Source organism: Cydia splendana, chromosome 26 (genome assembly GCF_910591565.1).
Source record: "Cydia splendana chromosome 26, ilCydSple1.2, whole genome shotgun sequence".
NCBI lineage: Eukaryota > Metazoa > Arthropoda > Insecta > Lepidoptera > Tortricidae > Cydia > Cydia splendana.
In genome coordinates, this window is record NC_085985.1 from 11,535,963 (window position 1) to 11,559,393 (window position 23,431).

Sequence of the window (23,431 nt, forward strand, 5' to 3'; positions counted from 1 at the left end):
CTAGTTTACTTCAGGCTTTTACCAACACCGATATGGTAAATCCTAGGTCTTACCACAGCGACCGGTAAAGTTTGAATCATGCACTGATTCTCAACCCCTCCCGCTCAATCCCCCGTACACCGCACCGCATGCGCCGTTAAGTGGGTTAGGTTAGGTTTGAACTGCGATCCTCACAGAACCGAACAAAATTGGGTTAGGTTAGGTTAGAACTGCGACCCTTACAGAAACGAAATGCTACTAGAAAAGTGGGTGGTTTTTACCTCCTTTTCTACATAGTGCACCATCTACCATAATCTTTCATCGGGCCCCATAGAAGTCGGTTTTTTTTTCTTAAAAATTATCATCTAATATATTAGATGATATTATATTATAATCTCAAGAATCAGTGCATGATTCAAACTTTACCGGTTGCCGTGGTAAGACCTAGGATTTACCATATCGGTGTTGGTAAAAGCCTGAAGTAAACTAGTAAGATTTAACATTTCGGGCTTTTACCGATAGGCATCGGTAAAAATTAGGATTTACCGGTAAAACCTAGGTTTTGCCGTACTTCGGGCATTTACAGTAACATATAGACCAGTGGTTCCCAACCTGGGGGTAATTAACCCCGCGGGGGTAAAACTGGTATTTTATGGGGGTAATAAGCTAACCTAATATAACAATACAACAAACGTACACGTTTTATTTTTTATTACCATTGGGAGGAGGGGTAAAATCAGGTTCCCTAGTTAGTCATAAGGGTGACCGGACTGAAAAGGTTAAGAACCACTGATATAGACCAATGGCCGATCGGCATTTCTTACCGTATCGATCACAGACATGTCTTGACTCCTGGAGTGGTCCAGCAGCTCTGCGAATACAAGTATTACAGCCAATAATAAATGAAAAATATCTTAATATGACATACTTTATTGCTATTAGGCCTAAGCTTGATTCTAGACTAAAAAATAATAAATATCATTTGGCGTGCTTACAGACTATAAAATTTCACTTCAAATTTGTTGTAAGTCCTAGTATGTCCTAGTCAACCTTTCAATACCTGTAAATCATCGTTTGTGTTTGGGCTTCATTAACATTTCACAATAATTCCGGCGTTCCCTGAACGCGATAGGTTTCTTTGGGTACTTTTGTTTCGCAGAAGCTCTCAGAACCAAGTTGGCATTGATACCGCGGCGGGATAATAGTTTCGCATCAGTTTCGGGGTATACTTTGGATTCCTTCGGTTTGCTGAGGAAATTGACCGCTTTGCTTGCTTGACATACGGCGCATTGACATGGTGCGTCGTTATCAACCCATTTTGGGGTTTTCGGGCTATCGAGTTTTGTAGTCTGACTGGCTTGGGATGTATAAAGATGGCCTCTGTTCTGCTTTTTTGGAGAGGAGAATTCAGTATTAGGCGTGCCGGGTAGTAAACATGCGCCTAGAGGAAAAGCTGAGCCAGCTGCTCCAGAGGACGCTCTATATCCATATCTCGAAAACTCTTGTGTACTTGTTCCACTGGTGCCAGGAGGCAAGCACGCGGTACAACCAAGGACACCGCAACAGGCCCCGCATGGACTGCAAGGGCACTGACCACAGAATGCGTTTGGGTTAGGCGGTGCGATGCCGCACGAGGTCCCAGGGCAGACGGGGCCCGGGGTCGGAACGCCGCCGGTGCACACATGGTACGGCCCGCAGAACCACGTGCCGTAAGGGTAGTAGTAATAACCTTGCATGTATTGGATACATCGGGGCGGAGTATTGCATGGAGGAGGAAGCAGACGTCCGCAGTTGCAGTCAGCCATGTTGCCGCAGCATGGACCGCAGGGACTGCAGCATGGACCACAGGGACTGCAGCATGGACCGCAGGGACTGCAGCATGGACCGCAGGGACTGCAGCATGGACCGCAGGGGCAGGGGCAGGGGCAAGCCGCGCTCGCAAGGCTCTCCAGGATTGGAATGCTATCTGATAGGCTTTTCGACTTTTTCGATAACCCACGATCAAGTCGTTTTAAGTTTATCTCTGACCGTGTCTTTCGCCAGGTATCTATAGTTATTATACGTGAGTTTGTCGGTACTATTTCTAATGTAGGACAAGAGGCGCTCTTGAAGATAGGGCAGGCCATAGATTTCCAGACTTTTGTTAGGGAGGGCCTCTTCAGAGTGGCCGGCAGGTTAGCTGTAGTCTTCGAGAGCTTTCGCCAGCCGTTCTTAATACTGACGGCAGCCGCTGAAAGGACGAGTTCTGTTTGAGTCATCAACCTAAAACCTTTATTTATCCCTATTACTTTTTATCCACTTACTGAATCGTGGTTTGTGTAATACCGGCGAAGTATGCGCATTGTTCGATTCAGATGTGGAAGTTAAGTTCTGTTTTCAATCATTCTTACTTATAGTCTGTATCTTTAGGTAGGTATTTAAATAAAAGTAAAACAATTTGTAAATTTTCGGATAGTTATAACATTTATTGGTTAACTGACCAAATACAAAACCGCCTGGAACAGTCACTGAACAACCCGTATTTAACCTACATTATTTGATCATGTAATGTTGTCATCTACCCTCAACTGGCTTAAGGAGCCATTTGGTATCGTCTTGGGTCGTCCCATTCGTTTTTCGTCACGTTCTTCAATTAGTCCTCGTCTGCTTTCGTCACTCATTCTACATTCGTCACAATCGTCGCGTCGGTGGCTTTCAATGTAGAATGAGTGACGAAAGCAGAATAGGACTAATTTAAGAACTTGACGAAAAACGAATGGGACGACCCAAGACGATACCAGCCATTTGAGGGTAGATTTTGTTTACCTACTTTTATTTAAATACCTATATAAAGATACAGAGTATAGTTACCTAATATAAGGGGTTCTGCTCGAAAAATCTCGAGAAATTTGTCCTAAGTCGAGACGGAAAAAAATACTCAATGCCTCGAGAAATCGAGAAATAAATCACTTGTGATAAGTAAAAAGAAAACACTCTTATAACACGTGATGTGTCTATAGTGTATTTCTTTAGGTAGGTAAATTAATGTAAGCAATGTTTTATTTTTTTTCATTTTCAGGTACAGTCACCTGCACTAATATGTTACACAATGAAGGCCGCAAAAATATCTGACACGATCTTATTTGTAGAGCCATAAGAGCGTGTCAGATATTTTTGCGGCGTTCGAAGAGTAACATATTATTGCAGGTGACTGTACCTACTTAAAAAAATATTTATTAGGTAGTTAACCAACCAAATAAAAAACTACCTTGATCCGTCCCCTATCGTTCTGGCTTCAACCGATTTTAATGTTTTGAAACTTTTAAACTATCATGACATTTATGACATGTCTTTTTATTGAAAAAACGCTTTTAATATTTTTTTTTACTTTTTCAAGTGTTTTTCAATAAAAAGACACGCCAAGATCACGTATCTTCTTTCTAATGCAAAAGAAAACTAATTATAGGAGTGACTCCTATTTCGTTTAATAGGGCCATGTGATAACAATATTTCAAAAGTAAATTACTATTGATAAATCAAATCGTCTCGATATATTTCTATTAGCAAAATATCACAATTTTAGCAGCTTCATTGTTAATACCTAAGTATTAATAGATATATTACGTAGTAAAACGTCTGTAAATTTGTCACATCGAGTTAAATTTATTGAACTGTATATTCTTGCCTAATAAAATACCATACAGGATGACTTCAAATTGGTAATACAAAGCGTTTTACACACGTCTTCCCTAAACTGAGCCCCTCAAATTCTCATGCTTTTAAAATAATGGAAAGTATTTTTTTTTGTTTTAATTCATCCCATTATTTTAGGTTTCACATGGTTATCCTAACATAATGATTAACAAAGAAGTTGAAATTATTTTAAATGACCTTCGTCATTGGTTATCTTATCAATCGCCTGCCACAGTATTTAATGAAGTAAACGTGTTTTGATTAGTAATTGTCACTTGTCAAAGAAAATAAGACTGACACATCGGGACTTTATTTTTTTTATTAGAAATTAGCGATTTAAATACGTCTAATTTTAACAACCGAGTTAATGTAGTCTACTATTACTATTTGGCATTAACTGAGCCACAATCAAGTGTTTTGTATTACCAATTTGAAGTCGCCCTGTATATTGTGGTTTGTTTATTTTGTTAATTTACATTTTGTTATATATTATAATGGCACCTAACTAAATATTTACCATATGTTTGATTATTGATCTCACCTACGATTCGTATGATTGATTTGTAATAATATTAAAGCAAAAAAAAATAGCATGGTGTTTTTTACGGTATCGTCTTGGGTCGTCCCATTCGTTTTTCGTCAAGTTCTTAAATTAATCCTATTCTGCTTTCATCACTCATTCTACATTGAAAGCCACCGACGATTGTGACGAATGTAAAATGAGTGACTAAAGCAGAGTAGGACTAATTTAAGAACTTGACGAAAAACTAATGGGACGACCCAAGACGATACTTTTTTACAACTTTCAAAACTTCTCGAGATACTCGAGAATCTCGAGAAATCCTGGTCGGGAAATCCCGTGCCTCGAGAAATTAAAAAGGTCGAGAAACTAGAAACTACCTAGTATGTATTTACTTAATATATATTCAACATTAATTGTGTAAGTGAAAATAAAACCAAATTTCATTACTAGATTTTTATTAGTTCTATTACCTTTGTGTTTAGCTACATGCATAGGTATACTTACAAAGCTACGTGTTACAAACATCTGCAAAGTAATTGACCGTGATTTTGTGACTGAATAAGAATTTCCCAAGTTACCATTCAACCATAGCCAGTAGATAAGCTGGCTTAATTGGCAATATTTTTTTTAATAGACAGTTCAACGATTTCAGGCTTCGCGCACGCACTAAAATTCTCGAATGGATATCTTTTAGCTATATCTGAGCTCATACCTCGTGAACTAACATTATCCCAGTATTTAGTCGAGTCAATTGATTTAACAGAGAGTCGGTTCTTTGCGCACGCATTATTCTTGAATGGATATCTTTTGGCTACATCTGAGCTCATACTTCGTGAACTAACTTTATCCCAGTCTTTAGTCGAGTTATTTGATTTAACAGAGAGTCGGTTCTTTGCGCACGCATTATTCTTGAATGGATATCTTTTGGCTACATCTGAGCTCATAATACCTCGTGAACTAACAATAACCCAGTCTTTAGTTGAGTTAGTCGATTTAACAGAGAGTCGGTTCTTTGCGCACGCACTATTCTTGAATGGATATCTTTTGGCTACACCTGAGCTCATACCTCGTGAACTAACATTATCCCAGTCTTTAGTCGAGTCAATTGATTTAACAGAGAGTCGGTTCTTTGCGCACGCATTATTCTTGAATGGATATCTTTTGGCTACATCTGAGCTCATACTTCGTGAACTAACTTTATCCCAGTCTTTAGTCGAGTTATTTGATTTAACAGAGAGTCGGTTCTTTGCGCACGCATTATTCTTGAATGGATATCTTTTGGCTACATCTGAGCTCATAATACCTCGTGAACTAACAATAACCCAGTCTTTAGTTGAGTTAGTCGATTTAACAGAGAGTCGGTTCTTTGCGCACGCACTATTCTTGAATGGATATCTTTTGGCTACACCTGAGCTCATACCTCGTGAACTAACATTATCCCAGTCTTTAGTCGAGTCAATTGATTTAACAGAGAGTGGGTTCTTTGCGCACGCACTATTCTTGAATGGATATCTTTTGGCTACATCTGAGCTCATACTTCGTGAACTAACTTTATCCCAGTCTTTAATCGAGTTAGTCGATTTAACACAGAGTCGGTTGTTTCCAGATTTGGCACTTTCAGGTGCTTTCGGGTAATTGCTCCGGCTGGTTTTAATAGAGGCATCGGCGGGGTAAGGCATGCAGAAATATGACTGTAAGCCTCCAGATAAAGCACAGGATTCATGATTACTGTTGGATTGATTATCGTCGGACTTCATTCCCCACGATTTGGGAGGATTACACAGAGTGCACTCAAGTAGTCCGCAGGAGCACGAGCCGCAAGGGCCACAGCTCGGGCCGCAAGGGCCACAGCACGGGCCGCACGAGCCCCCAGGGCAGACAGGAACGCCGCCGGTGCACACATGGTATGGCCCGCAGAACCACGTGCCGTAAGGGTAGTAGTAATATCCTTGTATGTATTGGATACATCTGGGCGGAGTATTGCACGGCGGGGGCAGCAAACGGCCGCAGTTCCAGTCAGCCATGTTGCCGCGGCACACCCCGCAACACGATCCGCATGGCCCGCAACTCGGCCCGCATGGCCCGGAACACCCTCCGCAAGGCCCGCAACACGGCCCGCATGGCCCGCAACACGGCCCGCATGGCCCGCAAGGTCCACATGGGCCGCAAGGTCCACATGGGCCGCAAGGTCCACATGGGCATGCGAACATGGTGTTCATAAGACCAAGTGTTGGATTGACATCTGCTCCTGATTTTTCAGGTTCTGGAAGGGGTGGTAGTAAGTTGGACATAGAACGTGCCTTCAACCAGTTCTTTTTATTCTTGCGCCGACCTGACAGGGCCACACATGATTTACTTTTGATGACCATTGCACGATTTCCTCTCTTCGGGAGGATATTGGTTGTAATAGATGGCTTAACTTTATAGAACGAAGTTTGAAATCCCCTTTTCGCGTTGGCATTTCGCATGCTGTTTGGCACTTTCTCCAGTTCGCAGGCAGCCGCTGAAAGGACGAGTTCTGTTTGAGACATTAACCTAACACCTAGGGTTTAGATAGAGTATGCAAATGGGTTGGCACATATTGTATGACGGATGCATTCACTCAGATGCCGCATGATGAAGATTATAAACGACCAATGATGTTCCATTTAGGTATTACTTGCACAAATAGTTTCACAAAGCCTGGCGTTCCTAAATGAAATAAATTAAACGAGTTTTGCACACAAATGTAGTTACGCTCTCATTTTAAAACAACTAGCTAGATTACTCTGAAACTTTGTACTTAGAATAGGATAAGGTATATCTATGCCTGTAATTAGTTTATGTAGTTTCAGATACCATTGTTAAAAATACAGAGAACTTAAGTTTCTCATACAAAATTTTGTTTGTTTTATTAGCTGGAGCTATATACCTAATATAAACCAATTACAGTCATAGATATACATACCTATACAGGGTGATTCAGGAGACGTGAGCAGGACTAACACTGCGCATTTCGTAAATTATAAGCAACTGTTTCGTATCAGTATTAGCGAGGTTAACGTTAATTTCTTAGTCGTGTTGAAAAAAAAGTTATTTATTTACGACATACATGGTCACCCTAAAATTAGAATACTAAACTACCGATTTTCTGTGTCAAATTGAATGTCATCAACTCTTCACTGTCATCAGGTCATCACGGTCTGGTTACTTTTGAAAACTCGTATCTCACTCAAGTTTTACAGTTTATTTTCTTCGTAATCAAAATGCTGTCATTATGGTTAAAGAGGTTTTATGTTTATTAATTAGGTCTTATAGGGTGACCGGGTTATCCGCCTCTGGTCAAAGGTGTAATTGGTCAAAATACGCTTTTTGTCAAAGGCTCGTTTGGTCAAAGGTGGGCTTTGCCAAAGACGCATTTCGTCAAAAAGTTTTAGTCAAAGGCTCGTTTGGTCAAAGGTGGGCTTTGCCAAAGACGCGATTTGTCAAAGGTGTTTTTGGTCAAAGGTAGGCTTTGCCAAACTATTGTCTAAGTCGCGATTCATTAGATAATGCTTTCGCTTATGAATGGTACAGTCAACCTCATAAGTAGATTCATAAAAGATTATTGCGATGGGAAGATAGGCGTAATAAAATATTTGAAAAAAATTGTCACGTTAAGATGGATCCAATATAATAAGTATGATCAATAGCAAACAGAAACACGTACTTATAGTGTAGTAAATGAAGCAAGTTGTTGTATGGAGACCCATGCATTAATTTCTCAGTCGATGAAATTTTGCTTGGTTATTGTATAGTATGAGCCGAAACTAACATATAAATATCAAAAAAAAAAAAACACTCCTAAGTTAGGTATTTATACGTAAAAATACAAATCTGTTTATATATTGAACCAAGTAATTCCTCCGTCCAAAATTATTTTACCAAATAAGTTATTTGTATCAGTATGTAATACTAGAAAAAAAATCTAAAACTTTTGTCAAACATGAGAATATTTTTTTTATGATAACTCCTTTTTTGACGCTCATTTTCATCGGAAAATTGCTCTGCCATTTTTTCCTTAAGAGTATAATTTGGCGTAGTGGGTAAGAAAATCCAATAAAAAATGCATACCCAAGTTTATGTATTTTAGAACTATTAAAAGCTGAGAGTGGAAAATTTCTCAGCCTGATTTCTTTTTAAATACATACTAAGTAGTCACGTATATAAACTTAAATCCAAAATATCCAAAAGAAATATCATCCCTTGTACACCCCGCTCCATACACTGCTCCCGATATGTTTAGTTATAACGCTCGTTATTTTTTTGGATGTTTTTATAGTTGAATGGAAAGAAAACTGAACTTAATTCAATAAATAAAATTGATACAGAAATTTTCCACAGCGAGTAAAAGGCAATTTCTGAAAAAAGTATAGTTACATGGTAACTTTTTTAGATTTTCAATTTGTAGGTATAAATCGGCAATAAAATGGCATTCCAGTGAAAAAATTAGACTGAGCAATTTTCCGTTCCATGACACGCCAAAAATTATATTTTGTTAATATTGGTATATTGTTTCATATATTGTTGCAATACGTTACATGAATATGTCCGGAGAAGAAAGTTTAAACGGAGCATTTTTCCGTAAAAAGATATTCACGATTTAAGACTTTAGGTATTTACTTAAATCCTATTATTATTATTCTTTGGAAATTTATACAATACTTTTTATTTATTGATACTTTATCATACTGTAAAGTTTTTTCTGGCTGAGGAATTACTGCGGGGTCCACTACCTTTATTTACTACACTACTTAGTACCTACATAAATATAAGAATGTAACCAATTGGTGAGCCTTATTTTATTTCTCTCTAAAATGGCATGTATTTATTTGTACAGTCAGATAAATATTGTCATCACATAGACATATATCACATGGTATAGTGAGCATCATATAGTTGGTAGCATCCAAAGTAGCCAAATAATTCGGTACACCATAGATTTTATATGTTGTAACGAACTATTTGACTACTTTGAATGCTACGTACTATATGACGCTGACTGTACATCAGATAGATATTGTTATCAAGAGTAGCCGAATATATCTTAACACGACCTTATCCCGATAGCACCAAAGGCGTGTTAAGATAAATTTGGCTACTTTGGGCGGCAATATCTATCTGATTCTGTAGGGCTACCGCCAATACCGAAAATCGTCAATTGCGGGCATGTAAGATCCCCGCAATTTGCGAATTTCGGTATTGGCGGTAGCCCTACTGACTGTGCAAATAAATACACGAAACTGATGGCAAAGAAATATTTGACGAATCGCACCTTTGACAAAACCATGTTTGACCAGACGAGCCTTTGACAAAAAGCGTATTTTGACGAATCGCACTTTTGACAAAACCATGTTTGACCAAACGAGCCTTTGACAAAAAGCGTATTTTGACGTATCACACCTTTGACCAGAGGCGGATAACCCGGGTGACCATGATTGTAGAGAATTAAATTTGCCCTCACCAAAAAGTTAAAAAATAGGAAAAGTGTGGTTGTTGATGACAAATAACTATTGTTCGGGTTCTTGCTCGGGTATCAATATTAGCACGAGCGGTTAAACAACAACTTGGCCCCCTTGTAAAACAAATAACTATAGTTTTACAAGGGGGCAAAGTGCAAAGCTTCTAACTTCTAACTCTACAAGCCCTAACTTCACTAACTCTGCACAGGGCCGGATTAAGCATGTCGGGGCCCCTAGGCAGTGCGAGGCTCGGGGCCCCCTACAGTCAATTCTGCACACAGCATGTTCACTACAGGGAAATAAGTTTGCGTTTTTAATTTCAATCTTCAGGCGTCGGCCTAGCCGATCCAAATCGAACGATTTATTTTTCGCTCTTATGCGTGGACATAAAGCTTTATTCTATCGGTTTTAGCCGATTCCGCGTCGCGTCAAGTGTGGGGAGAGCCCTTTAGGTTTAAGGCCAATTCCCAGTGGAATACCAAAGATGTGAGCTTCAGCGTCACTTTCCTATCTACCTCTAATGCCAAATTTTAAGCGAGGCTAAAGGCTAAGCTCAACTAGTGCCGCAAAGTAGATTTTCTCAATAGTTCATATTTTGCGAGGCTGAACAGCGATTGTCCGACCATAAGACCAAACGCCGCCGAGCCACATGATCAGACTCAACCTAATAATAAAGAATTTCCATATGTTAAAATTACTTAAATTAATAGAGTTAGAGCAAGATAAGCCTGCAACAATTTTGATAGCACTCGCAATGCAAGTGTTATTTTAAACGTCAAAACTTCTATGATATTATGACGTATTAATAACACTTACACCGCGTAAGCTACTGTCAAGAACTAAAAAAAAACGCGAGCGCAGCGAGCGCGAAATTTTTGTTAACAATATCGCAAATTGTGAAAGGGTGTTGAAAGGCCGGGTATCGATCTTCATCTGGGTCTAAAAGTCCGAAGTGCCCCAGTGAGGCGAGCTTTCATGCGAAGTCAAAGCCGTTCATCAGGCTTCAGGATAAATAATTGAGCACAGACACGAACCAATGTACATTGTATTAAAAAGCGAGACCGCGGGCCGAGCTTGGCGCAGCGAGGCCAAAGGCTAAGCTGAAGTAGAGGACATGTGGAACACAAACCAATGGTAAATTGAGGTAAAAAGTGAAGCTGAAGGACGAGCATTCCTATGAAAAACTGGGAACACATTCGTCTTCTTTGTTTTTCTTTGTTTTTAATCAATAGTCCTCGTGATTCTGAGTCGAAATAACCCAAAAGTTGTTGGTTGTTCGAAAAAAAGTGAACCATTTTTCCTGAAAACCCCTATTATTACAACTTTACAACAGGTAGGCAGAATACGCCCCGTAAACTGTAACTTATTGCATCAATTTTATTACGGTATTTCATTAATTTAAATAATGGATCGAAAAAAAAACAATAAAGCATACTCATTATTATAAGAATAAAAAATTTACTCATGAATTTTGACCCTATGGAACAAAATTTTATTTGGTGCGCGCTGAGCCGCGGGGGCCCCCTAGCCGAGGCGGGGCCCCTAGGCAGTTGCCTACTTTGACTTAGGGTTAATCCGGCCCTGACTCTGCACCTTAGTCAAAATATGTGGCTTGGCCGTTCCGCTACCGTCACGTGGTGTGGTAGGTACTATACCGCACGACCATTAATGATATTATTTTTTTTTTGCGGTACATATTCACGAAATAAAAGTACTTTTATGTACTTATCTTTTAAAAAAATGTACTCGCACGGTTTCGGCATTGTGACATAGAGGTCGTGGTCGTGCTGGGTAGATGCTCCCTGGCACCACCAAACTATATTTATGGTTAATTTAATGGTCAAATGAATACAAAACAAATGTACTCAAATTGTACTATCTAGTGGTTTTTGCAGTACCACTGTCACATTTGATGTGCTTGTAGATAGTACAATTTGAGTACATTGATCGTTTTGTATTCATTTGACCATTAAATTAACCATAAATATAGTGTGTACCCAGCACGATCACGACCTCTATGTCGCAATGCCGAAACCGTGCGAGTACATTTTTTTAAAAGATAAGTACATAAAAGTACATTTTTTCGTGAATGTGTACCGCAAAAAAATTATAATATCCGTGGTCGTGCTGTATTGTATAGTAGTATATATAGTACCACATGAATTTGCCCTAGGTACCTAAATATTATGCACACTGGACCAAGAAATTGGGACAGGTGGAATAACACCCTAAGAGAAACACAATTAGAGTCAGACCAAGAAAAGTCTGCGGCGGATTTGATAGCCCACGCAGTGCAAGTGTCATTTATACGTCATAATTTCATAGAAGTTTGACGTTTACAATTGCACGTGGGCTATCAAATCCGCTGCAGAGTTATCATGGACTGACTAAATATTTGTAAACTGAATATTAAATTTCGTCTTTGTCATCAAATAGTTAAATTTATTATTGGTGGTACAAAAATATTATCAACAGAATGAAACTAATCAACTAGAGTACAAATTGGAATTTTATTTCTAGAGTTACAAAAATATATTTAATCAAATAATCATTACAGATTTATATCACCAAGGGAATGTCGCTTTCACTTTCGGGTCTTCCGGTATTTTAGTAGATTTTTTGCAGTTTTCAGGCTTATTTATGGGTGGTTTCGAAGAGGTAAATACTTTCGAAAATGGTTCGATGATGCTTTGCATGATTGCTGGTGTATTGCACTCCGCGGGGCTTTTAGTTCCAGGCTCGTTTCTCTTCGCCACACAGCCCGAACATTCACAGGGCGCATGCTGCGTGGCCCATTGTGGGGCCGTCGGAGAACTTAGCGAATTGGGCATTATTTGGTGAGGGCTTATTTGTACTGGAGGGAAGGTGATATTGAAGCCTGACCCATCAGGCGTAGCGGTTTGAGTTGTGCTTCCGGGCACACCGAAAGGTATAGGCAGGCTCGATTGTCCCATAGGTTGAGGTTGACCCCAAGACTGCTGTGTGCAGGGTGCGAACATTCCTTGTGTGCTCATGGCAGGAGACCCCTGTGAGCCCAGTCCAGGAACTCCGTAGCAAGATGTAATATTAAGAGGATTTGCCCATGGTGCTGGAACTGCTCCTGCAGGGCCTGAACCGAAAGGTGGAGGGTTGCAGATGCTGCACGAAAGGAGCCCACAGCAGCAAGGTCCGCACTTACAAAGCAGGTTAGGGTTGGGGGGCGCGATGCCGCAGGCGGTGCCGGGGCAGACGGGGCCGCACACTGGCACAGCGCCAGTACTCACGTGGTACGGGCCGCAGAACCACGTGCCGTACGGGTAGTAGTAGTAACCTTGCATGTATTGGATACATTTAGGCGGCGTATTGCATGGAGGGGGCAGTAAGCGGCCGCAGTTGCAGTCCGCCATGTTGCCGCAGCAGGGGCCGCAAGGGCTGCAACAGGGTCCACACGGGCCACACGGGCACGGGCACGGGCAGACTGCGTTCGCAATGCTCTCAAACATGGTAGGGACGAGGATATCCAAGCAAGCCCGATCCTTTTTGAATTTAGTAGACACATTGGCGGGCACAGGTTCGATCACAATCGGTTTCGCGAAGTTGGTAGCCGATCGGGCCTTCAGCCAGCTGTCGTTGATGAATTGTATTCTGTCGTCGGTCCGATACCCATCGGCTAGTTCGGAGCAGGACACGCTTTTGTACAGCGGGGCCGCTGCGGTGTGCGCGTCCCTCTTCAGCGTCGTCATTTGGTTCACCTTGAACAACGGGAATTTGAACTTGGCCTTGAAGATGTGTCGCAACGTTGGCTTCTTCGACACAGCCGCTGCTGAAAGGACGAGTTCCATTTGAGACACAGCGAACCTAACACCTACTTAAAGTGCAGTCGAATGAAATTAATGAATCAAAACAGGACATTATCACATCATTGGGTGTTCTTAGTAAATAGTTTGAATGAGTTTTTAGATTAATTAGGTATAGGGTATAAAAATACTGCAGCTGCATAGAAATAGTTTAATACCTAATATAATAATATGTAAATACTAGTATTTCGACTAAAGCTTTTGTATTTGACGATTCTAAAAGAAAACGTAAACGTTATTTCTAACATGTCCAAGCTTTATCGTCAACTACAAAGGATTTTCTCGATCGGGATAAAACATTTGAAAAATCACCCTCTATGCCGTCGACACCCGAGGCACAAACGAATATTCCCGTTTCTCCAACATCCACTTATCTCGACCTACAGGGCATGTCCACAAGAGATTTTCTTTCTTCTTTAAGCGACCATTTCTTTGATTCCATGAGAGGAGGGAAATTGGAGCCAGTTTTAGGCCTGGGACGTTTCCTTCGTTGTTTCACATCTTTATTTTCCTCTTTCTTTGGGTCTACCTGAAGCGCCATCTAATCGTTCTCATAGATAAATTAACTGCGTAATATTATCTGTCCATCTTGCTCCTTATTTATTGTGATGGATAGCTAATATTTCGCCAAATTGTGACCACATCAGAGTAACGAGTTATTTAGCAAAGCAGTCTGACAGCCGATGTAAGGGCATTTCTATTTATAGTTGTACTCCCAACTTGCATTTTAATTTTATATTTTTTCCGCTCAGAATCACGAGCTCTTTCGATCATACAAGAAAAAAAGTGTCCCCAAAATTTCATACAATTTTTTTGTCCGTTTTGTTACGGTTGTAGAAGGTTTGTACTTATTGAAAACCGTAACCAAATGGACCAAAAATTTTGGGGATACGTTTTTTCTCAGTAAAAATGTAAACAGCTCGTGATAAAAGTAGAAATAGTGTAAAAATTATCAATTCTAACAAAACATTTTGGTACAATTTTAAATAGAATTTAACGTATCGTTAACCTCGGTATCATCGTGTTTCGCCCCGTTCCTTTGATCGTAATTTTTCGTGCCATAATACTCATCCCACGTTATGATATGGTGGGCATGGGAGTGGGGGCACTACATATTTGTAATATTTTTTCGTTAACAAAATGGAAATAGTTCTATGTATTCTGTACTTACATGTATTTGTAGGTATATAGGTATATCCTTGTATCGGTTGTTTTTGTCTCTTTACGTATAAACTGATATGATGAGATTGAAAAGAAATGAAGTCACGAATATCATATTTTGACGAATGGGACGAAAGATGATGATACCCTCTACATCTGTTCCTGTTCGTTTCAAGGAAACGGGTAAAACTGGCTGAATGGAGGCTTTACAGGTGAATCAGATTTTGGCGGCGTCTTTTTCTCTTTCTTGGCTGGTTTAGCTGCACTGGTTAGCTCCACAGGTACAGCTTCCGCTTTCTGCACGTTCTCGTTGGTTTGAGCAGCTTCAGCTTGAACAGTTTTCGCTTGGGGCGAGGCAACTTGGTCCACAGTGGTAGCTAGGACAGTCTCAACTCGGGCCGGGGCAGCTTGGGCCGCGGCAGCTTGAGCCGGGGCAGCTTGGCCCACAGCGGTAGCTAGGACAGTCTCAACTCGGGCCGGGGCAGCTTGGGCCGGGGCAGCTTGGGCCGGGGCAGCTTGGGCCGGGGCAGCTTGAGCCGGGGCAGCTTGAGCCGGGGCAGCTTGAGCCGGGGCAGCTTGGCCCACAGCGTTAGCTAGGACAGTCTCAACTCGGGCGGGGGCAGCTTGGGCCGCAGCGGTAGCTTGAGCGGCGGACGCATGATTCCTAGCTACATTGCTAGCCATCTGCGCGGCCTGGTTGCTCCACGTCGTAGCAGCTTGGGAATAATTCAAACTAGTCATAGCACATTCCGTAGTGGCCCTCATAGCATCACTTAAACCCTGGCCAGCAACAGTCAAGCCCTGGCTAGCAACAGTCACGCCTTGAGCAGCAAGGCAAGCAGCACAGCAGCAAGCTCCTTTCGAGATCGCACAGCATTGAGCAACATGGTACGGCCCGCAGAACCAAGTGCCGTAAGGATAGTGGTAGTATCCATTCATGAATTGTAGACACCTCGGCGGTGTGTTACAAGGTGGCGGGAGGCAGGAGGCGCAGCATGTTGGATTGCATGAATAGCTACGCTTAGACACTGTCAAGGACGTAGTAAGGAAGTCTGTGGCTCGTAGGATTGTAAGTAGAGTTGGGATATAAGCGCCGGATAGTCTCGGGCATGATGAAGACCTCTGTAGACTTCCTCGCCTGCTTGCCGATGGCTTCACCTGCAGGGTCTTTAATTCCAACGACTTCCCTCCATCCATTATGCTTGCTTCAGCCGTGACTGCAAAAAATTGGACGCTTTTGATCTTGATTATTTTTCCAAAATACACTGGGATCGGTTCGCGACGCGGTTTGCCTGAGTTTGTGTGAGGCAATTTGTGTAGGTACAGTAGGAAAATAATGTAATCTAAATAGTTTTAGTTTTAGTTCAATTGTTTAAGGTCAGGTCACACCGGATGAGTGTGCGTAATAGTTGTGCAAGTAAACGTACGCGTTCCGCTGCGTTGTAAAATATGAATTCTCATGACCTGTGGCACACCGCTTGCGTGACGTGACGCACGCAATGCAGCCTTTACTTTACGAGACAAGCCGTGCATGCGTATACAGAGCGGAGCGGCAACGCTGACGTGCCCGTAAGGCCAGTCCTGAGATATAGGTTCGTCAATGTCCTACTGCCTTTGTCCTACCAATCGGACCACATGAACTTTTAGGGTTCCGTACCTCAAAAGACAAAACGGAACCCTTATAGGATCACTCGTGTGTCTGGCTGTCCGTCTGTCACAGCCTATTTTCTCTGAAACTACTGAACCAATTAAGTGGAAATTTGGTACACATATGCAAGTCTGTGCCTGAAGACGGACATGTAACGTAAATAAATGAATTTTAAACATAGGAGGCACTTTTGGGGGGTAAATTAGACGATTAAAAAACAAAGTTTTGCAAACTATATCGTGTTATATATCAAATGAAAGAGCTCATTGTGAGAATCTAAAATATATATTTTTTATAATTTTAAGATAAATAATTTAGAGGTAATTTAAGAAAATAGGCATAAAATTACCATTCCCGCCCCTTTATCTCCGAAACTACTGGGTCTAAGCTTCGCGCACTGTTTTGGTCACAGTTCAGAGTTCACCTAACACACTCTTCCTCGCTTCGCTCATCGTCGCACCTATCTAGGCTCTGTGCAGTATGCAGGTCGCGTTACTCATGTCTAGAACGCATGACCCGATTAGAAAACAACAATCAGGACCAACAGGGAATCAAAAGTTCACGTACTCCTACTAGTAGGACCACGTGGCCTAAGAAAATGATAGTTTCAATAGTCCGATTGGTTAATCGGACCAGTCGGAAAAAAGTTCACGTGGTCCGTTTGGTAGGACAAAGGCAGTAGGACCACGTGGCCAGAACGGCAGTGTTGTGGATAACGCTTATTTTTAGGCTTAAAGACTCGAGCCCTCAAGACTCGGTCTTGAAGACTCGACCTTATTTGAGAATTGTATTTATTTATTTTACGCGTATGGATGTAAGAAATCGTCTTTGCCGCCTTCGAGTCTTTAAGCCTCGAAGTGAGCGTTATTCACAACATTGCAGAGGGGTTTTCATCTATACGTATATATGAAGTGAGCACTAAGCTTATTTATTTCCCACGCTTATTTACTTTTTGAGGGGCCTTGTGGCCATCCAGGGGTATCCACTAACTCTGGGTTGACCGGTTAAACCCGGAGTTACCACTACAATTTAACCCTGTGTTAACGGTTAACTCCGAGATAGTCAACCCTGGCCCTAAGATCGTAGTAAGAATAAGATAAAAAATTACAGTATACCTAGCTTATGCCGGCTCTGCATGCCTGATGTTTGCTACTAGCACCATACACATCATACCAAACACCATCACCCAACACAAACACGGCATCGCCAGGCTTGGCGAACGTGCCAGCTTGGCGAACGTGCCAGTTTGTCGAACACCCTTTCGATTCAATCAACTTTGTGCAATAAACCGACACCGATGCGGATCACTAGCAAACACAAAACAGACAAACATCTAGGTATCCACACGATCGTGTTTGTTATATGGTGGTAGCTGTTTGCCAAGCATGTGGAGCCTTTCTCAAGTACGAATCCCACCGAATTTTCTCACAATTTGCCGCCCCTAATATCTTGCCGCCCTAGGCCCGGGTCTACTTGGCCTTAGGTCAAATCCGCCACTGCCACCGAACGGGCGCGGGCAGAGTCGGTGGAGCATTCCACGGGCTGTCCCGTACAAACGCATTTTATTTCCTGTGTTGCGACTTTGTTTTGGCATTTAAAGCAAGCGTTTATTTTTCTGTACATATTTTAGACCATTTGTCATAGAAAAGGAAACTCTTATACCTGCAAATCTTCAGAAAATTCGCGTTTGTACGGGACAAACGGTAGACAATTTCATGGAATGGTCCCGGTGCGCATTTCACATTTGTAGGTGACTGGTGACTACAATAACATATTACTCTTCGAAGGCCGCAAAAATATCTGACACGGACTTATTTGTAGCGCAATAAGATCGTGTCACATATTTTGCGGCTTTCGTTGTGTAACATATTATTGCAGGCGACTGTACGGCCGCAAGTCGGTCGGCTGCACGCAGACGCATCCAGCTCCGGACGGACTCCATCGCTTCTGCCATACACATTGAAAAGGCGCTCCGGCGCGGCCCGAATCCAGCCGGCCGGTGGGATTCGTATATCAAAAATACAAATAAGTAGTAGTTCCGTTTGTACACAACATAAAAAGGTCAAATACGGCTTTCTCTGAACCAAATGTTTCCTTTGGCAGAATTCATCTTTGGGCTCCTAAGATGTGTTAAGAAGTGGAGCCATCCAGATTTTTTACGCATGTGGGGGATTCAGCCTTGGCGACGTCTGAGGTTAGGTTAATAACTGTTTAACCCTTAAACCATTTGACATTCCTTTCTAGTCATTCGATTTCAAACCGTAATTTTTATAGTAGCGATGCGTTTTTGTTTTAGGTAAGTATGATAGGTATGTTGCCGATAGGATCTAAAGGATCCAGTTTAGATAGGTATTAAGTAACCTTTTCGACGCCGTGTCAAACACAAAAGCTGTCACTCGAACGCCACGTCACCGAAGTGTCAAAACTGAAATTGAACTTTATGCATATATGCACGTAGGTCTATGTTGCTCTGTGATCTGTGACCGATTAATCCGTCTTTGGCGTTGGACCTGCGGTGCGGATATATAAGTAATTGGCGTCCTAAATGTTCAAATAATAAATGTACCATTAATGTGATGTATGTGATGTTAAATAAAAATTAGGTAATAGGCAAAAGGTTAATAAGGCACGGTACACTGTGATCCATCAATGTGGTAAATATAGGTAGAGTTAGACCAAGAGCAAGTGTTATTTTACACGTCATAATTTCATAGAAGTTTGACGTTAAAATAACACTTGCACTGCGTGTGCTATCAAAATCGTTGCAGACTTTTCTTGGCCTGACTCTACTGACATATCGCAGTATTTACTGTACGTGTAGACGGATTAATTATATGTCTATTGATCATAAAATATTGTGATCCGTCAATATACTAGACTAGACGATCAGTAGTCTACATATCACGATATTTGATAAATATCAGAAAATCACAGTATTTATTTATGGTACCTACGTCTAGCATTCGCCTAAGGGTTCATCCCGTCCATCCAATCTGAGATAAAAACTATCCTATGTCCTAGCTTCTACGGGATAAGACTTAACCAAAAATGCGCATATAATAGGAATTGTAAAAGACTTCGATAAAACGTGAAAACAGAAATAGCAATTTTATATATATGATAATTTATTTTTATACAAAAAGTGACAAATTCATTCATTCATTCATTGTTACAATTACTTAAAACGACAAGTCTCACTGATAATTTGACGAGTAGGTTGCAAGTTCATTTACTAAATAAAATGATTAAATAAATCGAACAAAAAATTTATTCATAGGCTACAAAAAATCATGTATAAAGGTCAAAGGAGCAAGTAAATAAATTTAATTCCTAATCAATCTTGATTCCACAAGCTTGCGCCGCGGCATGGCCCGCACGGCAGGTCTGTGCCTTCGCTTCTTTCTGAGTCTTCGCGCCCGCAAGTGGTTCGTCAGAAGCTTCGCATTTTTTCGGCGGACATTTAGGAGGGCAGGGGCAGGGGCAAGGACAACATGGTCCGCAAGGACCGCACGGTCCGCAAGGCCCACACGGCCCGCAAGGTCCGCAAGGCCCGCAGGGTCCGCAAGGCCCGCAGGGTCCACATGGGCAAGGGCAGCGGCACGGCCCACAAGGTCCGCAAGGTCCGCAGGGTCCACAAGGCCCGCAGGGTCCGCAAGGTCCGCATGGTCCGCAAGGTCCGCAAGGTCCACAGGGGCAAGGCCCGCACGGTCCGCAAGGTCCGCAAGGTCCGCATGGTCCGCAAGGTCCGCAAGGTCCGCAAGGCCCGCAAGGCCCGCACGGACCGCAAGGGCAAGGGCAGCCGCATGTCGGGCAAGGGCAATCTTTGCCATCTTTGCCATCCTTTTTCTCAGCATAGCACCGCACCCACACCAAGGGCCACGTCACTCCGCGGGGCAAGGCCGCTACGTCCGCCGCCCGAGTCGCCACTGCAAAGGACATCCATGCTATATACTCGTCAGTCAAAGCCGGCTGGCATGCTATTTGAGAAGAACGCACGATGTATATAGCGTGGAAGTCCTTCGGCGGCCACCGTTCTCCGAAATAACATACCAGCGGCGCGGTCGGAAGACAAACGTCAGGTTGACAACGTCAAAACAGAAAAGATATCGAACGTTCGCTTTTTAAAAAGGATAGAGAATAGGAGCCTAATGAATATCGTAAACAACAAACATTGGAGTCTATAATAAAGAACATTTGTATCAGATAAAGTACAAATCACACAAGACTACATTTACTTACCTTTAAAAAGACTGTTAGAACTGCTGATATAATCCTGCAGTACCTACCAATAACTAATTTACTTTAAGTGGGTGATAGACGTGCGAGTAAGTCCGCATGGCATGGCGATATTTTTCTCTCGTGTGTCACCCTAAGTACGCGTACTTTAAAACCGCCGAGTAAGTTCGTTGGTGATCTGACATGTTTGAAATCTTGCTCATAGCCCGCCTCCGCTTAAACGTCGCGCGAGTCGCCATTTCCTCCATACAAAATTTCGCCGGTGAAATGCGTGAAGCTAAATGGAGCAAGCTTCAACGTGTGTCACCGACGTCGTGCAGAGTATGTTCGCGAACTTAAAGTTCGTACGTCTATCACTTTACGTCACACTGCTCATACTACAGTTTCTAAGTATCGAAACTACTTATTAATGTGGTACTGTAAATGCTGAGATGTAATGAAGCTACTTAAAACCAATTTGGCTACATGTTTTCCCCAATTTCGAAAGTTCCCTTCGTTAGTCAGGCGTCGTCTAAAAACAGCGCTTATGGCGTGATTTTCCTCGAGCGCTAGAGCTCCTAGGTCTTGACACGCTATATATGTATATGTTTTTAATGAAAATTACGGTTGCTACATGAACTAGGCTACAAGGCGGACAAGTGTACTTACATAATGGCGCCTGGTTGTTATTTTTATTCGCCGTTGTAACTATTGTTCGCGTTTTGATACATTTCAACAGCGATACTTGTTTCTGGAGAGCGGCGTTTCGCAAAACTAGAGCCATTTTTACTAGAATAAGGTTTGCAATTAATTTAACTGGCTATTTTTAAATGGTACTTGAGAATTTTGAATAATCCGGGTTATTTCACTTGAAAACTATGGCCATGACAGCGTGTGTACGGAAGCCAAACGTTGTTAGGTGTGATTCAAATGAGGAATGTTCGAATGGAATTCTTCTTTTTTCTTCTTAATTCAAATTCAAATTAATGTCATTGCCAGTGAGTTTAGAGTTAGATACAAGAACCTTCTATTAAGTAAGGGGCATTTCTCAGGAGGGCCATTTTTACGTGTCCGGGGCAATAAATGATTGAATTTACTGTTCAATAAATCTGAATTAATTTAGGTATGATCTTCAGCCTATATTCTGTCTGGGACACTATAAAATTATTTATTTATTATTTATATAATACAAGAAAAAAAAATTCAAATGCCAAAAATGATGTTCGGTGGGAGTGTCCCGCACCCAGATTTCATGAAACAAAAAATTATTACTCAAGATGGGGCATTAGATCGGAGTTATTATGGGTATTCACGCATAAGGTATTAGTTAACTTATCATATTCTTTATATCACAATAATGTGTTTGCTCAGCTCATTGAATAAAACCAAATTTACGATGTGTCCCGGGCTAGTGCCTGATTTCGGTGTAATTTGCAAAACATGTCGGTACTCCTTCAAAGTTGTAAACCAGGAACTCAGTGTCTCAAACATAGTATGCTTTAGTTGTGCCTTAACCGTTGAATAGAGTAGAGGTACAGTCACAGTATAATAAAGTGATTTTTTAAAGGTTTCTCCGTCCTTCGGTGGGTTTGGTTCTATGTTTTTTTGAGATCGGTGGTGCAATTTACTCCGAAAGTTTTAGTGCATTTATCGTTATGCAAGTGATAAAGAAATCCTCGAAAGTACGTAAATCCAACATTATTACATCTCCTCTGTATCACTCATGCTATTTCTGTAATTGCTAAAAAGCGATTAATTTTGACATCGCTGGTGTTGATTTCCTTGGATTCGGTGGATTTTTTGACCACCGATATCAAAAAAGTGATCACTGAATTCAAATCCTGCTCTGTAAACTAGTTTGTTGTACTAATTTATCACACGTAAACATTGCAATTACGTTGTATAAACGTAAAATTATGTTTGTAAGTAAATTAAGTCATAATAGGTACAAAAATCACTAGTTTACTATGAGTAGTTTTTTAAACCAGACGTGTGTTGAAACTTGTAGACCCAATGTTTCTTTCTCTGTCTTGATATTCTATTCAAACCAATGAAGTAAATTATGTTAATTGTCCTCTGTATCACCTGAGGCCCTACACCTCGATACCTTATTAAACGTGTCAGTCATGTTAAATGAATGCAGTCAATTAGATCCCACTTATTTTAAAATAACTTGTGTACTATGCAAGGTGCACCCAAGGGACAGGATGTTCAGAACAAGGGATTAAAAATAAAGTGGCCTTCTAATGTCGAGATCGCTTCAAAGGCACTACTACTACTACTACTGAGCGTACCTTACTGATCGATATTTCTAAAGGATAGCGATAGACACAAATTGAACATAGCAAATGTTTTAACAATCCTCAATGTCTTATGTCTTTATGTCTAAATATAGGAGTTACAAATCAGCTCAAGTGTTTGAGGGTGCTGGAGATCTCCAGCACCCTCAAATAATTAATAGGTAATTAGATCTTCAAGCATTAGTCGACCACTTCAAATAGTTTTAAATTCATGGAGTTCACGCTTTAAAACTCTGTTATTCAAAAATACTTGTTTTCCGTATTGCATCACATTGCTTTATAAGTGCATTAAATATTTTTTGAGCATTGAACACCACTCAAAAGTTTCTTGTTTATCGGGTGTAGGTAACATAAGTTTATTTTTGATGCATGTGCGGTCGGATTCTGTGAAACAAACATCTTCTCCTTTATGGCACTAATGTGCGAATTTGTGGTCGACATGTCTGAAACTCGTTCCAGGACCATACATCACCCATCACCCTATTATATGACGACAGTCAAATAGTGTGGGATATCTTTTAGAGATGTTGTTTTATAAGCCGTAATTAGGTTATTTTAAAGTCTTGGGTCTTTATCTATTAAATTTATGTAAGCTTTTGAGATCATTAGCCTTGTTA

General features: G+C 41.2%; 1 protein-coding gene across 4 annotated transcripts; it reads right to left on the bottom strand.

Moving 5' to 3' along the window:
- Positions 1–1,020: 1,020 nt before the first annotated feature.
- On the bottom strand, positions 1,021–21,532 carry LOC134803321 (keratin-associated protein 10-11-like). Of its 4 annotated transcripts, none has more exons than XM_063776113.1 (2): positions 21,184–21,482; positions 1,021–2,209 (listed from the first exon to the last, which is right to left on the bottom strand). In XM_063776113.1, exons 1-2 carry the CDS (start codon positions 21,296–21,298, stop codon positions 1,047–1,049), a joined length of 1,278 nt encoding a protein of 425 aa, XP_063632183.1. In that variant the 5' UTR covers positions 21,299–21,482; the 3' UTR covers positions 1,021–1,046. The 4 variants fall into 4 exon arrangements, 2 of the variants coding, with proteins under 2 accessions (XP_063632183.1, XP_063632182.1); XR_010145966.1 differs by lacking the exon at positions 1,021–2,209 and adding an exon at positions 6,453–6,677 and having other exon boundaries at positions 21,184–21,532; XM_063776112.1 differs by lacking the exon at positions 1,021–2,209 and adding an exon at positions 12,213–13,456 and having other exon boundaries at positions 21,184–21,465.
- Positions 21,533–23,431: the final 1,899 nt, after the last annotated feature.

Bases quoted from the DNA above. Each gene is read 5' to 3' on its own strand.
- LOC134803321 (XM_063776112.1), bottom strand. From the start codon at position 21,298: ATGGCTCTAGTTTTGCGAAACGCCGCTCTCCAGAAACAAGTATCGCTG. The intron at 13,457-21,183 runs GTAAGTACACTT...TCGTCCTTTCAG, and splicing joins TAACAACCAGGCGCCATTAT to CAGCGGCTGTGTCGAAGAAG.